This window comes from Spodoptera frugiperda, chromosome 23 (assembly GCF_023101765.2).
Source record: "Spodoptera frugiperda isolate SF20-4 chromosome 23, AGI-APGP_CSIRO_Sfru_2.0, whole genome shotgun sequence".
NCBI classification, from domain to species: Eukaryota; Metazoa; Arthropoda; class Insecta; order Lepidoptera; family Noctuidae; genus Spodoptera; species Spodoptera frugiperda.
In genome coordinates, this window is record NC_064234.1 from 13,547,510 (window position 1) to 13,562,217 (window position 14,708).

General features: G+C 35.6%; 1 protein-coding gene across 10 annotated transcripts in view; it reads left to right on the forward strand.

The window, feature by feature from the left end:
- LOC118267214 (uncharacterized) overlaps positions 1 to 14,708 on the forward strand; it is a 383,867-nt gene that overhangs the window by 351,910 nt on the left and 17,249 nt on the right. For all 10 annotated transcript variants that reach the window (XM_050703322.1, XM_050703321.1, XM_035581062.2 and 7 more), the window contains one exon: positions 8,153 to 8,243. In XM_050703322.1, coding sequence (XP_050559279.1) covers positions 8,153 to 8,243 — 91 coding nt within the window. The remainder of the gene's footprint in view (positions 1 to 8,152; positions 8,244 to 14,708) is intronic.

The window sequence follows — 14,708 nt, forward strand, 5'->3', positions numbered from 1 at the left end:
AATACGTCACAAATGACGAGTAACTCAAGACGCAATCTCCATTTGTAACCAACACAGTAATACGCCAATACGTTACCATAGCACGTTAATCATAACATAACTGCTAAACATAAGCATCATACCTACACTTATACCCCTCCATTCACCCAAAAACCTGACCCAATTCATCATACCCGCTACCCGCTATCACTGCAACCGCACCCAAACTCTCAAGTTTGGTGCGACTAAAAGCGTTCTCTTGAAAATGGGCTCACAACCAGAGCAGCATTGTGTTCATACATTGTTCGTCGAAGCAGGTCTAATAGCGTCAGTGTTACGCGGCTAAAGGTTTTTAAACACCATTCCAGCTTTGTTACCTACGAAACGTTTAACTGTGAAAATTGTGAAGAATTTGCTGTTCAGTTTAATTGGTAGTTTCGTGTTAAATTGTAGATTTTTATTCAGTGGAAAGTTTTGGTGAGAAATGTTTGGAATATTGTAATAAAGTCTACTAAACTTAGAGTTTGACACAGAAAGTGGGATGGAATTTTTACTCTCTTTCTAAATTAGTTCAGTGTTTAAGGGTGATTTTCTACCAGATATGTGCTATGTAGGTATGCTTACGAAGATGGAATAGCTAAGCTGTGAAATTATGTGACCGTTTCCAATGATACTAAGCTATGTAGCTTTGTGAGGAAAATGTGCAGCTCGAGTATACGATGTATCGATAGTAGGGAAGCCATCCATACCACACATCTTTTCATATAAAAACAGCTTAACTGAGTCCGTTTCTACCAGTTCTGTGCTATGTGTACCACTGACTATTGTTGGAAGCCAAACACATCCACAGCAACGAAGCATCTCTGATGGAAAAGCACCGTTAATCTACTAAGCCAACGTTAAAAACCTGAAAAGCCAAAAGTCCTATTCTTTACTTGACAAGCGACCCAAGAAAAAGCCTTTTCTATAACAAACATGTTACTTTATTTACTCCTACGAGCAACACACACTACACACGTTATTCTCATTAACACACTCGAGGCGGAGTCCTAACAATTACACTGAATGCTAAGCCTTGACCTCGTGGCATTTCGCTGGCATTTCGTTTGCGTAGCCCACTGACTTTACGTCCAAATGAAATATATCACTCAATGTTATGTAGGTATTTTTGCAGAGAAAATTTTGGTATAAGCACTGAAAATTTTGTTGAGGAACATAACTCATGTTTTAGTCAGTTTGTAATCAGAAATATATAAGTACTCGGTAGTTGTGCTATTAGATACGTAATGATATTAACATTTAAAAATAATCGTATATTTTTAAAAACAGAGTTTGCAACAAGATGTGTGATTGGAGCCTAATTTTAAGCAAGATATGCATGTATTTGGAGACTACACTTTTTCACAACAAGATGTGCAACTTACGCAGAACTTCTATAAATACAATATATTGCTTCTTCTAATTTATTTACATAATTTAATGTCAGTAATGAATGTGTATGAGTTGTACTAAACATTTTGAAATGGAATTCCTAAACAACGCTTTGTATTATGCTGAATTTAAATCCTACATCTCAAAGGCGTACCATCCATCTCTAATCTATCACCCAAAACCCCACCTCACACATACAAAATCGAACAAAGCATAAAACGCTTCAACAATACTTGTAACATATCCACACACACATACACTAACACCTCCACTCCTACCTATGTACCTATGTACTCCAGTAATCGCACAAAAGGTCTTCATAATCCTTCGAGTTGACCTTTTGACCTCTCGTTATCGCTACCTCGGTACCGGCTCTAATTGGGTGTCGCAGAAAGAAATATGGCTGGTTCCCGTTATGTATTGGACCGAGAAATACTGCTGACCACATCTTGTGATTGTGGGGATTGCTATGGAACTGTTTCGAAAGGTTTCCTTGTAAAAAAGAAAAAGAAAATTCAGTGGAGCTTGTCTTGGTTGTTTCTGGGGTTAATCTTTATAGTTATGGATGTTATTGGCTACAGATTAAATAAAGTTTAAGTATAGGTAACACATCAAATATTTAAAATAGTATACGTCATTAAGTTTGTATGTGATCGTCCCAAATAGTCAAGCAAAAACAATGAGCTAAAAACTTACATTAGAACAATTTTTCTTGGAATTACTACTAATCAAATTAATTAGAACCATACGGTGAGCCATACTGTTTATTCCAAACGCACCTAAACCAAACATAATTTCAGATACACATCTATCCATGACATGACCACCCACCGTTATCTTCCACATTTACCTATTTACCCGAGAATTTTCCACAACGTCACCCTCATTTCACTGGCAACCCTAAAGACAGTGTTGCTGTCAAAAAAATATAACTGTCAATACACATCACCCCGAAACAGGTGCGTAGTAAGTCGCATTTACCTTTTATTAAAAATTTACATCCATCGCGGGCAGCTAACGTCGGTAAAACGTCTACGCAGCGCGAACACTGCGTGAATTATGCGGCGAACGCGCGTTTATCAAAGTGAGTTTTGACGCTTAAAAAGAAGGTTGAATATTTAAGAGGTTGAGTGATGATGATGAACTTCGCTGGTACGCTCTTTATCGTCAGTTTACGTTGAAATTTTTAGCTTATGCAAGGAGAAATCACGTAAACTGAGAACGGGATTATACGTGAAGAAATGTATGAAAATTCTGCTTCGCGTTGTAGTTATAAAACATGTAAAAGATACGCTTAGGGCTTAAGACACGAATTTATTTTTAAAATAACATCACAACTTGTCAAGTCATTTTTTTTAAAGGAGTAACGAATGGAGCTTTTTCCTCGTTCTTCTCCATTCGGAACGAGCACCTAGCTTCACTGACGGATAGACTGACAGACTATTATTAATTTCTTTCTTTGTTGACGTTTTAAAAGTATCTAAGTATAATATGGTTTAATTGAAATAAATTATTTGACTTTTTGACTATTTGATTTTCGAATTTTAGTAGTACTAGTATCTACAAATCCAAATTTAAAAATAATAACCCACGTTTCTATTTTTAAATCACATCTTTTTTTATAAAAAGGCGCCCATCCACGAATGTTTCGGCCATCATGCAAATGCCACAGACTAACTGATATAGAATGAGCAATTACTTCTGCATTAGCTTGTACTCTGTGACGCAGCGGCGACAATGCGCGGCGCGTGGCTTGAATGTAATGCCCGCGTTTAGGCAAATACATCGATATGGGGAGCCGAGGGATAATTGTATGAGTGGAAGCGATTTTGGAAAACTGTTTTACTTAAATGGAAATACATGTTAAACCTGAATGATCTAACCCGCGCTGAAAATTAGTGCACACTTTTCTGATGTTAAGAAGACCCATAGTTCAGCCATGGACTCTCACAGGCTGTTAATGCGTATGAATAAATTCAATAGATTAACTATCTATTAGTTACAAAATCCGCAAAAAAATAAATTAACTAAAATTACATCAAAACCAATCTTGCCTTCATCTAAAGCTAGGATATAAAATCACATTATTACACGTATACTATAAATGTGAAAGATTTTTTGTTAGGATGTTTGTCCGTCAATCATAGTAAAACTACTGAACAGATTTTTATAAAATTTAATATACAGGTAGGGTATAAGCTAACTTAGGATATAGGATAGGAACTTTTTCCCCAACAGAACACGAGTGAACCCACCGGCAGAAGCTAGTTGATAATATTTAACCATAAAACAAGCCACATTCCCGTAACATACACCATACCGCAGAACGTACGGACACAGGTTTTAATAGATAAGATTTACGAGCTCTCATCTGGTCAAGGGTTGAATGCGACGTAATTTGTCGCGACAGGGGAGCCCGGGACCCGGGGACGCAGCCATGTTTGCCTAGCTACGGCAAAAAATGGTAATTGTTTACCCAGCTCCGTTTAAATGCTCGCTTTTTATATTTTTTTAATAAAAAGATCATATAGGGATCGACAACCTGTGATTGTGTCTGGGTGCCTTTTTGAGTGTCTGGGTAAAAGTATGTGTTAGTCTTTTTTAGTTTGTTTTCATACAGGGTCCATTTCCATAACAGTGTTGCGTGTTGTTCCCTCTGTAGGGAAGTTAATAAGGATTTACAATGTACCCTTTGTCACCAGTTACATTATTGGACCCGTTGCAATAGAAACGAATCTATTACCTAACACATTTTAAGACATTTTGCTAGTACGGACTTTGTCAAACACTAACCATCGTACTTAGAATCATTTTATGGTTACTTAAGCTAGTCCTTAGCTATTGTTTTCGGAAGAAAATCGTTACTAAGGAATAGTTTAAGTAATAATTTAAATGTCTCTAAGTAAGGCAGTAAGACCGTCACATTCTATCCAACTATCCATGTCAATAAATAATTTAGTATCTCATTACCGAACAAAAACATGAAACTATAAAAAGAAACTATCATCCCCCAAACCAATTTACCGAAAAATACTTCAACGAAAAACCAAAACAAAATTCCTTTTTTACAAGTAAAACGTGTGGAAATTAATCAAAAATAGGTACACGCCCCGGTCGATATTGCCGTGACTGGGCGCAGTAAAACATTGCTAGCGTAAAAAAAACACCGCCGAAAAAACAAAAAACATTAAATTACAGTGTAATAAGGCTGGGTAAGGTAATCGAGCCTCGGACCGACCAACTAGATATGCCACGTGGGAAATACGCGAAAAAGGTTCAATTGCTCGCCCAAAAATTAATTTTCCTATGATTAATTGTATTTAACTTAGTTTCGCGTTTGAGTTTTGTGATTTTTTTTTTTATTGTAGAATGAACTTTGGTGAATTAGTTTGCATGGAATTTAATAAAGGCAAAGGTATATGTATGTCATGGTTCGTGACACGTAAATTCGAGTCGGTTATAAAATGCTATTAAATGCAAATATGTTAAACAATAATTTTCTTAATAATAATTTTCATGTCGCTTCCATGTCACAATGAAATAAACTCTTAATATATTAATATATGAAGTAAAAATCTAAAACTTTTATATGCCCGATTCGTTAGGAGGAAAAGTAATATGATATACTACAGGAACTAAGATATATCTTGTGTATCATTAAACAATACATACTTAGATACCTACTTTATGAAACTGATAAATGTACATACTTTACTTTTCAATATTTAATAAATTTTCTTCAATCTAATTTCCAACAAAATATAATCAAATTAAAAACTTTTCCTCAGCAACATTTTAATCAAACCGAACGAATTGATATTAAAAATCGAACACAACCGTTTCGAATTTTAAAATGATTCTAATCAAACGAGTTCTATGTTGCCAGTTAGAAAAATGTGAATATCTTACAGTGGTGTGGGGAGAATTCATTATATTCTGAGTTATTGAAAAAGTTCCATTATTCAGTATCTGTGGAATGGAGTTGCCAGTTTTATAATAAAAGGATTCGTTACAAAACGAGTTAATAATGGTGAGGCAACCAAACGCGAATGTCCTGATTCTTCTGTTGTAACAAAGCTGGGATTTATGCGGTCTTTGTTATTTTGTGGAATTTTAAAATAGTAGTATCCCACTAATACAATGTTAAATAAACTAAAGCACGATCTGAGCTTGTTCTTTTTAACTTATTCGTGATTTACACTTTATTTTATAGTATAATGCAAACATAGAAAATCATCCAGACCTTTGTCGTACTATATTTTTAATACTGATTGGTTGACTATACCCGATTGGCACGGTGGTTGGGCAACCGACTGCCGTATAACGTGTAGCGGATTCGCACGGAGAACGGACCAATTCTTGTGTAATCCACAAATTGTTGTTTCGGACCTAGGGGACATGTGTATGTGAAATTGTATGCTTTATAAACACACCCAGGACACAGGAGAAAATCCTAGAATGGGGCAACGTTTTAAAAAAAACAACTAAGAATTTTAGCACCAAGTACCTTTTATACAATAGATAGAGACTTATTCTGCTGTCACCCATCATTCAAACACCAATCACCCAAGTAACACAAGACAAACTCAAAAGCAGTAACAATTAAAATAATTAACTTAACGAGTCCAAACAATTTCAGGTCAATTTCTTAAGCAATCCGACCGGTTGTCTACAGTTTCAGAACGTTACATTCAGTAGTACCCTTTACGTCCCTTAATGCTGTAATCTGGGCTCTCAACAGTGTATTAATAATTAAAACAGGGAGAATAATCATCCTGAAGGGTTTTTGTTTCAGGAATTATCTTCCAAGAAGGCTTTCAAGGTATCTTTTGTAATACAAAGCCTTAATACAGCCGCCCCTGAATTAAGTATTAAAATTGCAACTCGTTTTTGATTAATTTCTTAGATTAGTGTGCTATTGTGGTTCGGTGTGGATTTTCATTAATTCAACATGTTTTCCCTGTTGGTTAAATGGGGATTTTGGAAATTCATGATTTTGAAATATCTTGTTGGTAAAGGATGTTTGAAGAGTAATTAGAGATATGTCATTTCTGAAGTAAGCCTATGTAAATATGGTGGTGTCTCTTGTACGATATTATCCTTAACCCCGATTTTAAGTAATAAGAATTTGTTTCTGATCTCTGTCATTAATTAAATGTGGTGGCAAGCTTTACAATTCATCTCGTCATTGGTCACTAGAGCCTTGAGTACAGTTTTTCTGATCTGGTAAATTAAAACTGCTACCACTAATACTAACTGAAACTAAACTAATAACTAACCTATCTACTTGTCTTTACAGAAAGATATGGAAGTTAATATCTGACTTATACCAAGTTAAAACTCAAAATGTTCTAACCCACCCAATATTTATTATTTAAAATAGCAACCCTAAAAAAGAAACAAGTATCATTCTTCACTTCACCGTCATTTGACGTTGATGCGCTCTCGCGAACGGACGTCTTCTGCTAATGAAGTGTCGACATGCGTCAAGTGCACTTCGTCTATCTTCTTCTTTCTCATGAGAAAAGGATTTTTTTGTCCCGCTCTGTCGCAGAATATGCAAATACCCAGCTTGATCCATCTGCATAATGAAGTGTTCCGTAAGATCCTTTGTCTTTTGTTGTTTTAGATAGATTTTTTTGTCTCGGAAATTAAATGGACGTGTTCTTTGGTATATTTAATATGCTTGAATGTACGCTTGTGTTAATAATATGACTCAAAAGAATGAAGAAGACAACGAAGCTTAGTAAAAAGGTCGATAAAGACAAACTTTTTATCAAACACCTTAAGAAATAGATATAAAAATATATCGTCTTTATAGCATACATATAGAATGCAATAAAGCACTACAGTAACATATAACCTTCAATAATATTTCGCACCAATTCTCCTCAAAGTTACACCTACTTCAAACTATCAAACAAACGGTTCCCAAACTCGATCTTAGCGCCATCTATGCTCACTTAACACGGATAATTTTGGAAATAAGTGTTGTAAGTGAAACTGACACGGAGTTCCGTGTTCAAGTCACGTGCGAGGTAACAACTTGGCAGACTTGCCCGACTGCGGCGGGGAGTGTTATGCGACCGTGATCTCAAACTTGTTCGCTTTGAACTTGGACGGTGGTCTGGCGGGCAAGTTATTTATATACGTGGCTATAATAGTTGTGTGATGTTTACTAGTCTTCTATATGGTTAAACGATATATCAAACTTAGAATTGTTGATAGGTACGAACAAAGTCTAGCTTTATGTTTGACTAGTTTTTGTCCACTCAATGCTATTATAATAATGTCGTCTTTTCATAGTTCTTACATGCCACTTTGTGGAAAATGACAACTTATTGACTTAATAAACAATAACACATTAATTAGCTTTACAGTGCTTTTCTACCAGAGATGGTGAAAACAGACTCTGTTAAGTTGTTTTTTATATGGAAATTTGCGTGTTACGGATGTGTGCTACGGATGCGTGCTATAGATGTGCGCTATGGATGACTTTCCTACTATCGATACATCGTATACTCGTATCATCATATACTCGAGCTGCGCATCTTCCTCGCACAACTACATAGCTTAGTATCAGTGGAAACGTCACATAGTTTCACAGCTTAGCTATAACATTAGCTACATAACTACATATCTCCGGTCGCAAAGCGGACTTAACCTGCAAATATATACCAAGCGAGTAAGATGGTATTCTACCTACATTATCTAACGAGATATTTTCTCTGAATTGTTGCAGGATGGAGGAGACAGTGCGATCGCTGCTGCAATACAAGAGCCGCGTGGAAACTCTGAAGCAGGAGAAGGCGTCTTTATCATCAGCACTTGAGGTACGGAATCTAAACTATTGTCCCTAAGAAGACCAGTAAAAACTTATTCATCGGGCCACATCGTCGGTGCTCCGTGCAAGATAGCCTTTGAGTACTTCTAATGCTATTTTAAAAGTACCTAATATGATTTAAATTGTTACACAATCTAGATACTGAAGCACTAATCTTTCTAGTAATCTAGTATTCGTTATTCTAGTATTACTCACTTCCAATAGAAACAATACGGTACTAAAGATTAGTACTAACTAATAACTTAAATAATGGTCACATGTAATAATTAGAAGAAATAAAAACCTAATCTTTATTAAAACATCAATTATTTATTACGTATTCAGTAGCTCTTACAAAGTTATTTGCCTATACTAAGATAAATCCTGCATTACAGGCGAGAAAGAGGACCTACCATGTGTCCTAAGTTTTAATAAAGGTTCAAATACTAAGACAAAATCGATCGGACGTTGGACCATACCTACGAGCAGACGGTTGACTTTACGATCGCTATCGGGACGCCATCACGAGGCTCACGTATATAGAAACCATAAAATACGAATAAAAACTTATCTCCATAGCGCAAATTCCTCAGCAAATATCCTCTAAACTGTGGAATTAAAAATTTACGGAGGAACCCTCGGACCTTCCCCTATGCAACTCAAGATGGACCTTAATTCCCCGTACTTAGATGTTATATTAGCAAAAATATGATGAAAATTTTGCTAGACTGTTCTAATATAGACTTTTTAAGAGGAATCAAATACAAATATTCAAAATATTTCATAATGGAAGCTCGCTTTGTATTCTCCCCATTTTTCAAAGTTAGGGGAGAGAATAAGATGGACTCACAATGGACTCTCCCATCCGTGATGTTTGTTTCCGATCTGATTGAACTGGAAACATGGGTTTTTGTTTGTAAAAAACTGTTTCAGATAAATAAAAACAAATGTCTTTAAGTTCCGTGAAACCAAATTTAAAATAATTTATCGACCGATTAACAAGATGAAACAAACAATCATTCAATCATTCTCAATTAAAATACTAGACCAATTTTATAAACATAAACTGCTTCAAAATAACGTAATTTTTTTACCTGTAAATTCAATTCAAACTCAACATTAATTTAAAGAGAGAAAAGAGTAAAAGGTACCCCTGTGTAGCCCCTTCTCGCTTCACGGTCAGACATTGTACGAGTAAATCCCCCTCGTATCATACCTATCTGTTTTTGAAAAGCACGAGAATTTTGATTTTCCCATTTCCCGTCACTTTTTTGAATGATATTCGTACCTGTAACTGTAGACGTCCATTGTGTAACCACCCCTACGATTTAATACCATCTTTTAACATTTTGTGCTATGTACGGTCAGAATAGGAATGACGGAGATTTTCCACGTTTCCCCCGAACGAAAATACGTTTCATTTTATTTTCATACGTCTCCAATTGAATGAACAAATAGAATGGTAATTTTCGCGTCTTACATTCGTCCTTCGTATCGTTCGTGAATGAGTTTTTGTACAGCTAAATACGATTCTTTGCGCGGTGAACCGATTTCAACAGCTTATTTTGTCCTCCCTAAAGCTTCGAACGTAATCCTCTTATACAACATCCCTAACCGACCACCACTGCACTGTAGTAGCACTTATCAGAGCCCACTTGCACCACTAATTACGTAAAAACGTCTCATCCCCCTCGCAAACACGTTTCGTCCATAATCCCTCAAAGAACGTCCAGTTATGACCGGCGCAAACCGGGCGTAACTGGTTTGAACCGCCTCTTCTCGCGACCACCAAAGAATAATGATGAAAATTAAAGGCGGCAGTTAGAATGACAGGGCTCTTGTGAAATTGGTCGTGTCGTTAATTAATTCGTCTATCTGGACCGGTTATAATCCAAAAATGATCGCGTGTCCCCCTCTGGTCGATAAATGCTCTTTAATGTCGTTAAATGGCGGTCCTTACTTGGAACGAGCCGTTTGTTATGGTCGGAGTTCGTGTTGACCCAAACATTGTTTAGGAAAATATTTAGAAAAAAAAACTTATATTAAGAAAAAACAATACGGAATACTGCTCATAAATATGAGCCTCTAATTTGACATGAAACTAGTCAAGTTCCTCGTCAATACTTACATTATTCATTTCTGCGTCTAATTAGTATCAGGCAGTAACAAGAACTTAATCTTGGAAATGGAACAAAACTCGAATAGCACATCAACTTAACAATGAAACAAAATTTGAAATAATTATATTTGACAAGACTTTGCCTATAATAATATGTAGAATATGATATAAAATTCAAAGTTATCGATGTTTATATTGTAAGATTCGACCAAATTTACCACAATACATGTAGAGAACTGATGGAAACTTAAAATACAAAAGATACTCGTATACTTAATTATGTTTCTCTGCTATCCCTTCGAGAAATAACAGGCATCATATAATATTCCCTAATCCAAAATTTACAACACCAACAAAGACATCAGGACCCAAAGATTTCAGACTCTAGAGAAAATTACTGCTTCACCCTCGTAATAACTGCTAAATGACGGACTGACAGACCCCTGATAGTTTAATCATACTTCAAGTGATACTCCCTAAGATAGCTTTACACATAAAGTTGAGGATTCTAACTCAAGATGACGGTTTAGTTCGTCCATTATTCAAATATGTAAATAGAATCTAGATTAGTGTTTTAAATACAATTTTTGATTTTATTAATGGATAAAAATAAACAGCCTGATCTTACATTTGTATATTTCAACCGGGAATTGCAGTATGTTTTATGGTATAAGCCGGTATATCAGCAGACGGATCACCTGATGGTAGCCAATCGCCGCCGCCGGCCGGTGGGTTGCCGGTCTTTTAAGGGTTAGGTATTTAAGAGTTGTTGGGGAATCGGGGATTTGGATAATGGGAATTAGTTAAGATGTGATACAAAAATGGCGCATCAAAAATTAAAGTAGGCGCATACTAAGCTCAAATACACCTCTAAGAAAACAACATGATCAATTAAATGCAAGCATGAAACAAATAAAAGAATTTCCTTACAACTTCAAAGCCAAAAAATCAAACCATTACCTCTTTTCCAAAGGCATTATGGAGTATGAAAAAGGCACTCTAAAAAAAGAGCGACAGTGCTCTAAATATGACACTGGTCGCCCTTTTAGGCCGACAAGAGGACAATAGAAAAATACAGTGAACAGTAATAAAAGCCCATGGAATGATCACACACACGACTGTGTACAATCGTACATACCTTAATGTTAAACACACTGAAAAAATTGTGCGTGGCCCAAGTTGTAGATGGATAGCGAAAGATTTAAATGAGGCACTTAGCTAAGTTGTAGGTCAATAGCGAGAAATTTAAGCCATGTGCTAAGCGATAATAACAAATGATGATGATGACGGGGTATGAAAAATAGGAGATTTGGCTCAGAACCCCCGAATCCACAATATATTTTTTTAAACAATTATTGAAAAATTTGCTTCCCTAAGAGGAAAACATTTTGAAAGTCCTGAGTAATCCAAGAACTTACTCTTATCTCATTTAAACGAGCCATTTGTCTAGTTAACTTTTTCACAGCTTAAATATAAATAGATGAACTATTCACCAGCTGACTCTTACAATTCACACCACAACCACACACACATGCAAAGAAAACGTGCGATGGAAGGACATTAAAATGGCGGATAGCGGGAAATCGGCTGTTCACAATAGCTGGGGTTTCCCCGCTTTAAAAGGCCACCCCCTCTAAACAATAATTTAGCTACACCCTAGCGAAGTGCAAGGGCGCAGTAACCGAGGGCACTGCGATAGGGTTGCGGTTCAAAAATCAATAGTTTAACCTGCCTAATAAATGAGGAGAGGTTTTGGGCTAGGATGTTGTGGAAAAATGTGTAATAATCTGATTGCAGATGGTAAGGTTTACTATAGTACGCTGTAGTTTCATTTTCAAAGTATAAATTACCTTCAACCCATACAAATTCTTTGCTGGACAATTTGTAAACCTAGAACTTTAATAGTAAGTTATAATAAACTCACTACTCGTAAAAGACAAGCTTTATCTTCAAACAATCACAGTTGCATTCGATATTAACTGAATACAGTAGGCAGTATGCAAGACTATCAAATGCATTCATATAACCCCGAAATGACCCATGCCCATACAAATTATTATAACACAGTATATCGTAAATCCCATGTAGGTACACTATAGTGCCAATATTTATACGAATATAAAATCCGACACTAACGCAACACCTTATCCATAGTCACCAATTCATCACACGATTAATATTTACCTTACCGTTGTAAATCAATTAGAAAATGTACCAGTAATACCCATTTTAGGTAAGAATTTGCTGTTAGAAAGTGCAATATTACTCGTGACTGCTTAATGTCTTGAAATTGATAGTTATATCGGCATTAGTATCACGATTGCCGTTAATACACGGTAATTAAGCTCTGACCTGACTTTCTACGGAGAAAAACTATGTACACGATGTTTGTTTGTCGTGATTTGCTGTTATTTGTAATCATTTTGTTAGTATCATTCGATCTTAAAACAGAATATTTACACTAAAACTAATAAACATGGTAAATATCCCGTTTGGAGTTCTAATTTAAATTATAGTACTACTAGTGACCATGTCAGTTTCCAAACTTAGATTTCGTTAGTTATTTAGATATTTTGTTGGTTAAGAGTTGTAGACTTTCACCAAAAAAGGGCTCATAAGGAAACTGGTGAAATATTAGTGTCGCGTTGTATGCGCCTTTACTAAGTTAAGTGTAAGACTTACACCTGCCAGATTAATACATATTTCTTTGTAGAATTAGGTATCATCTTCACCTAAAACTATGAACCATGACATGTGTATGACTAGATAAATGATGCTAATGGAAACTAAAGGAAATTTCTCTGTAGACGCAGTAAAACGATTATTAAAATTAATAAATGACGCGATATAATGCCTAGGCCTATCTAGGCCATAGGTTGCTAGCTCAAATTCCATTGTTTTAAGGGAAATTAATGAATTAGACTTTTGAATTGGAAAAAATACCTTAAAACAGCTTTCATGCTTTAAACCAATTATGTGGGTACAATATGCAATTCAAATTAATATTTAACCGTATTTCCAAAAAAAACATGGCTTCCACCTTACCCCCCATCCAAGATCTAAAAATATACATCATAAACAAAAATGACTAGTGTAAATTATATCGCGTTTAAACCATAGTGCCTATCTTTATCACACCAGCACGTCAAGATACCCTCAAATTTTTTAAAACATTTTCAACCTTACCTTACTTCTTTTAAAGTCGAATTTCCCCTGGAGTGATGGTCATGGTATACCTTGATATGCTAGTTGTCTGCACATTATTTTAAAATCGCTGCACCCCTACGGCTCACAGCGGGGGTCTGGGGTGCATGTCCTGCCCCTGCCTCGCCCGGGCTTCGAACCCGCACACTAATTGTGTTTGTCTGTTACTTGGTTATGTTATTTGTAAACGAACGTTTTTGGGATTAGTTTGAGTACGCATTAGAAAGGGTAAAAGGTTTTGCATTAGTCCGACATGGAATGTTCGTTAGACATCACTTCGCGGTATACAAATGTGGTATAGTATCTATTTAAACATTGATTGTGAAAGGATTAGCATTTTGTCTCTAATTAGATCAGATATTTGGTCACCGAAATGTTTTAGGCTATGTTAGGAAGTAATTTAATATGAGTCGAATACCATTTATGGAAAAGAAAGTCTCGCAGAAAGCAATTAGCTTGCTTATTGGTGTAATGAATGTTTAGAAGAAAATATAATTAACCTTATTATAATTAACGTAATAACCTTAAACTTAAGCCATCTCTTAATATATTTCAAAATATTACCTCAAACTTAAAACACAACCATGTATATATTATTAAAGTAAACCATAAAACACCAGAGAAAGAAACAGAAAAACAAAAACATTATCCAAATTACAACTTTTTTAAACCTAACCATAAAAAAGACGAAACATCGCAAAAAACATTGCATCCTCTACACAAAATGTCCGCCAGTAGTCTGTAACGAACACAAAATGGCGTAATGACACAGTTTGTCAGTCGGCGCCGTGTCGTCGGCTACTGACGAATTAACTTATAAAGAGAAAAACGAGGAAAATAGGAAAATATCCCATAATAAACAATCTGACAGTAAACTAAAGTAGGTTGGGTTCGTGCTCCATTAACTAGATGACCCAGTAAATATGTGCATCTGTTATTTCTGTAGTTATGTCGTTGCGAAGTTTTTTGGAAGTGTTTTGTGATTATCTCTTGGCTGAGTGTCAAATGATAGCACAGTATCAAAATAAGTAGCAAAACAGCTATAGGGGATGGACTTTTGCAATTGAGAAGAATTTTCTAATAGTTTCGATGAAACGTTACTGAAATTAGAACACTAAGGTGAAATAGTAAACTTTAACTTTAACATGCACA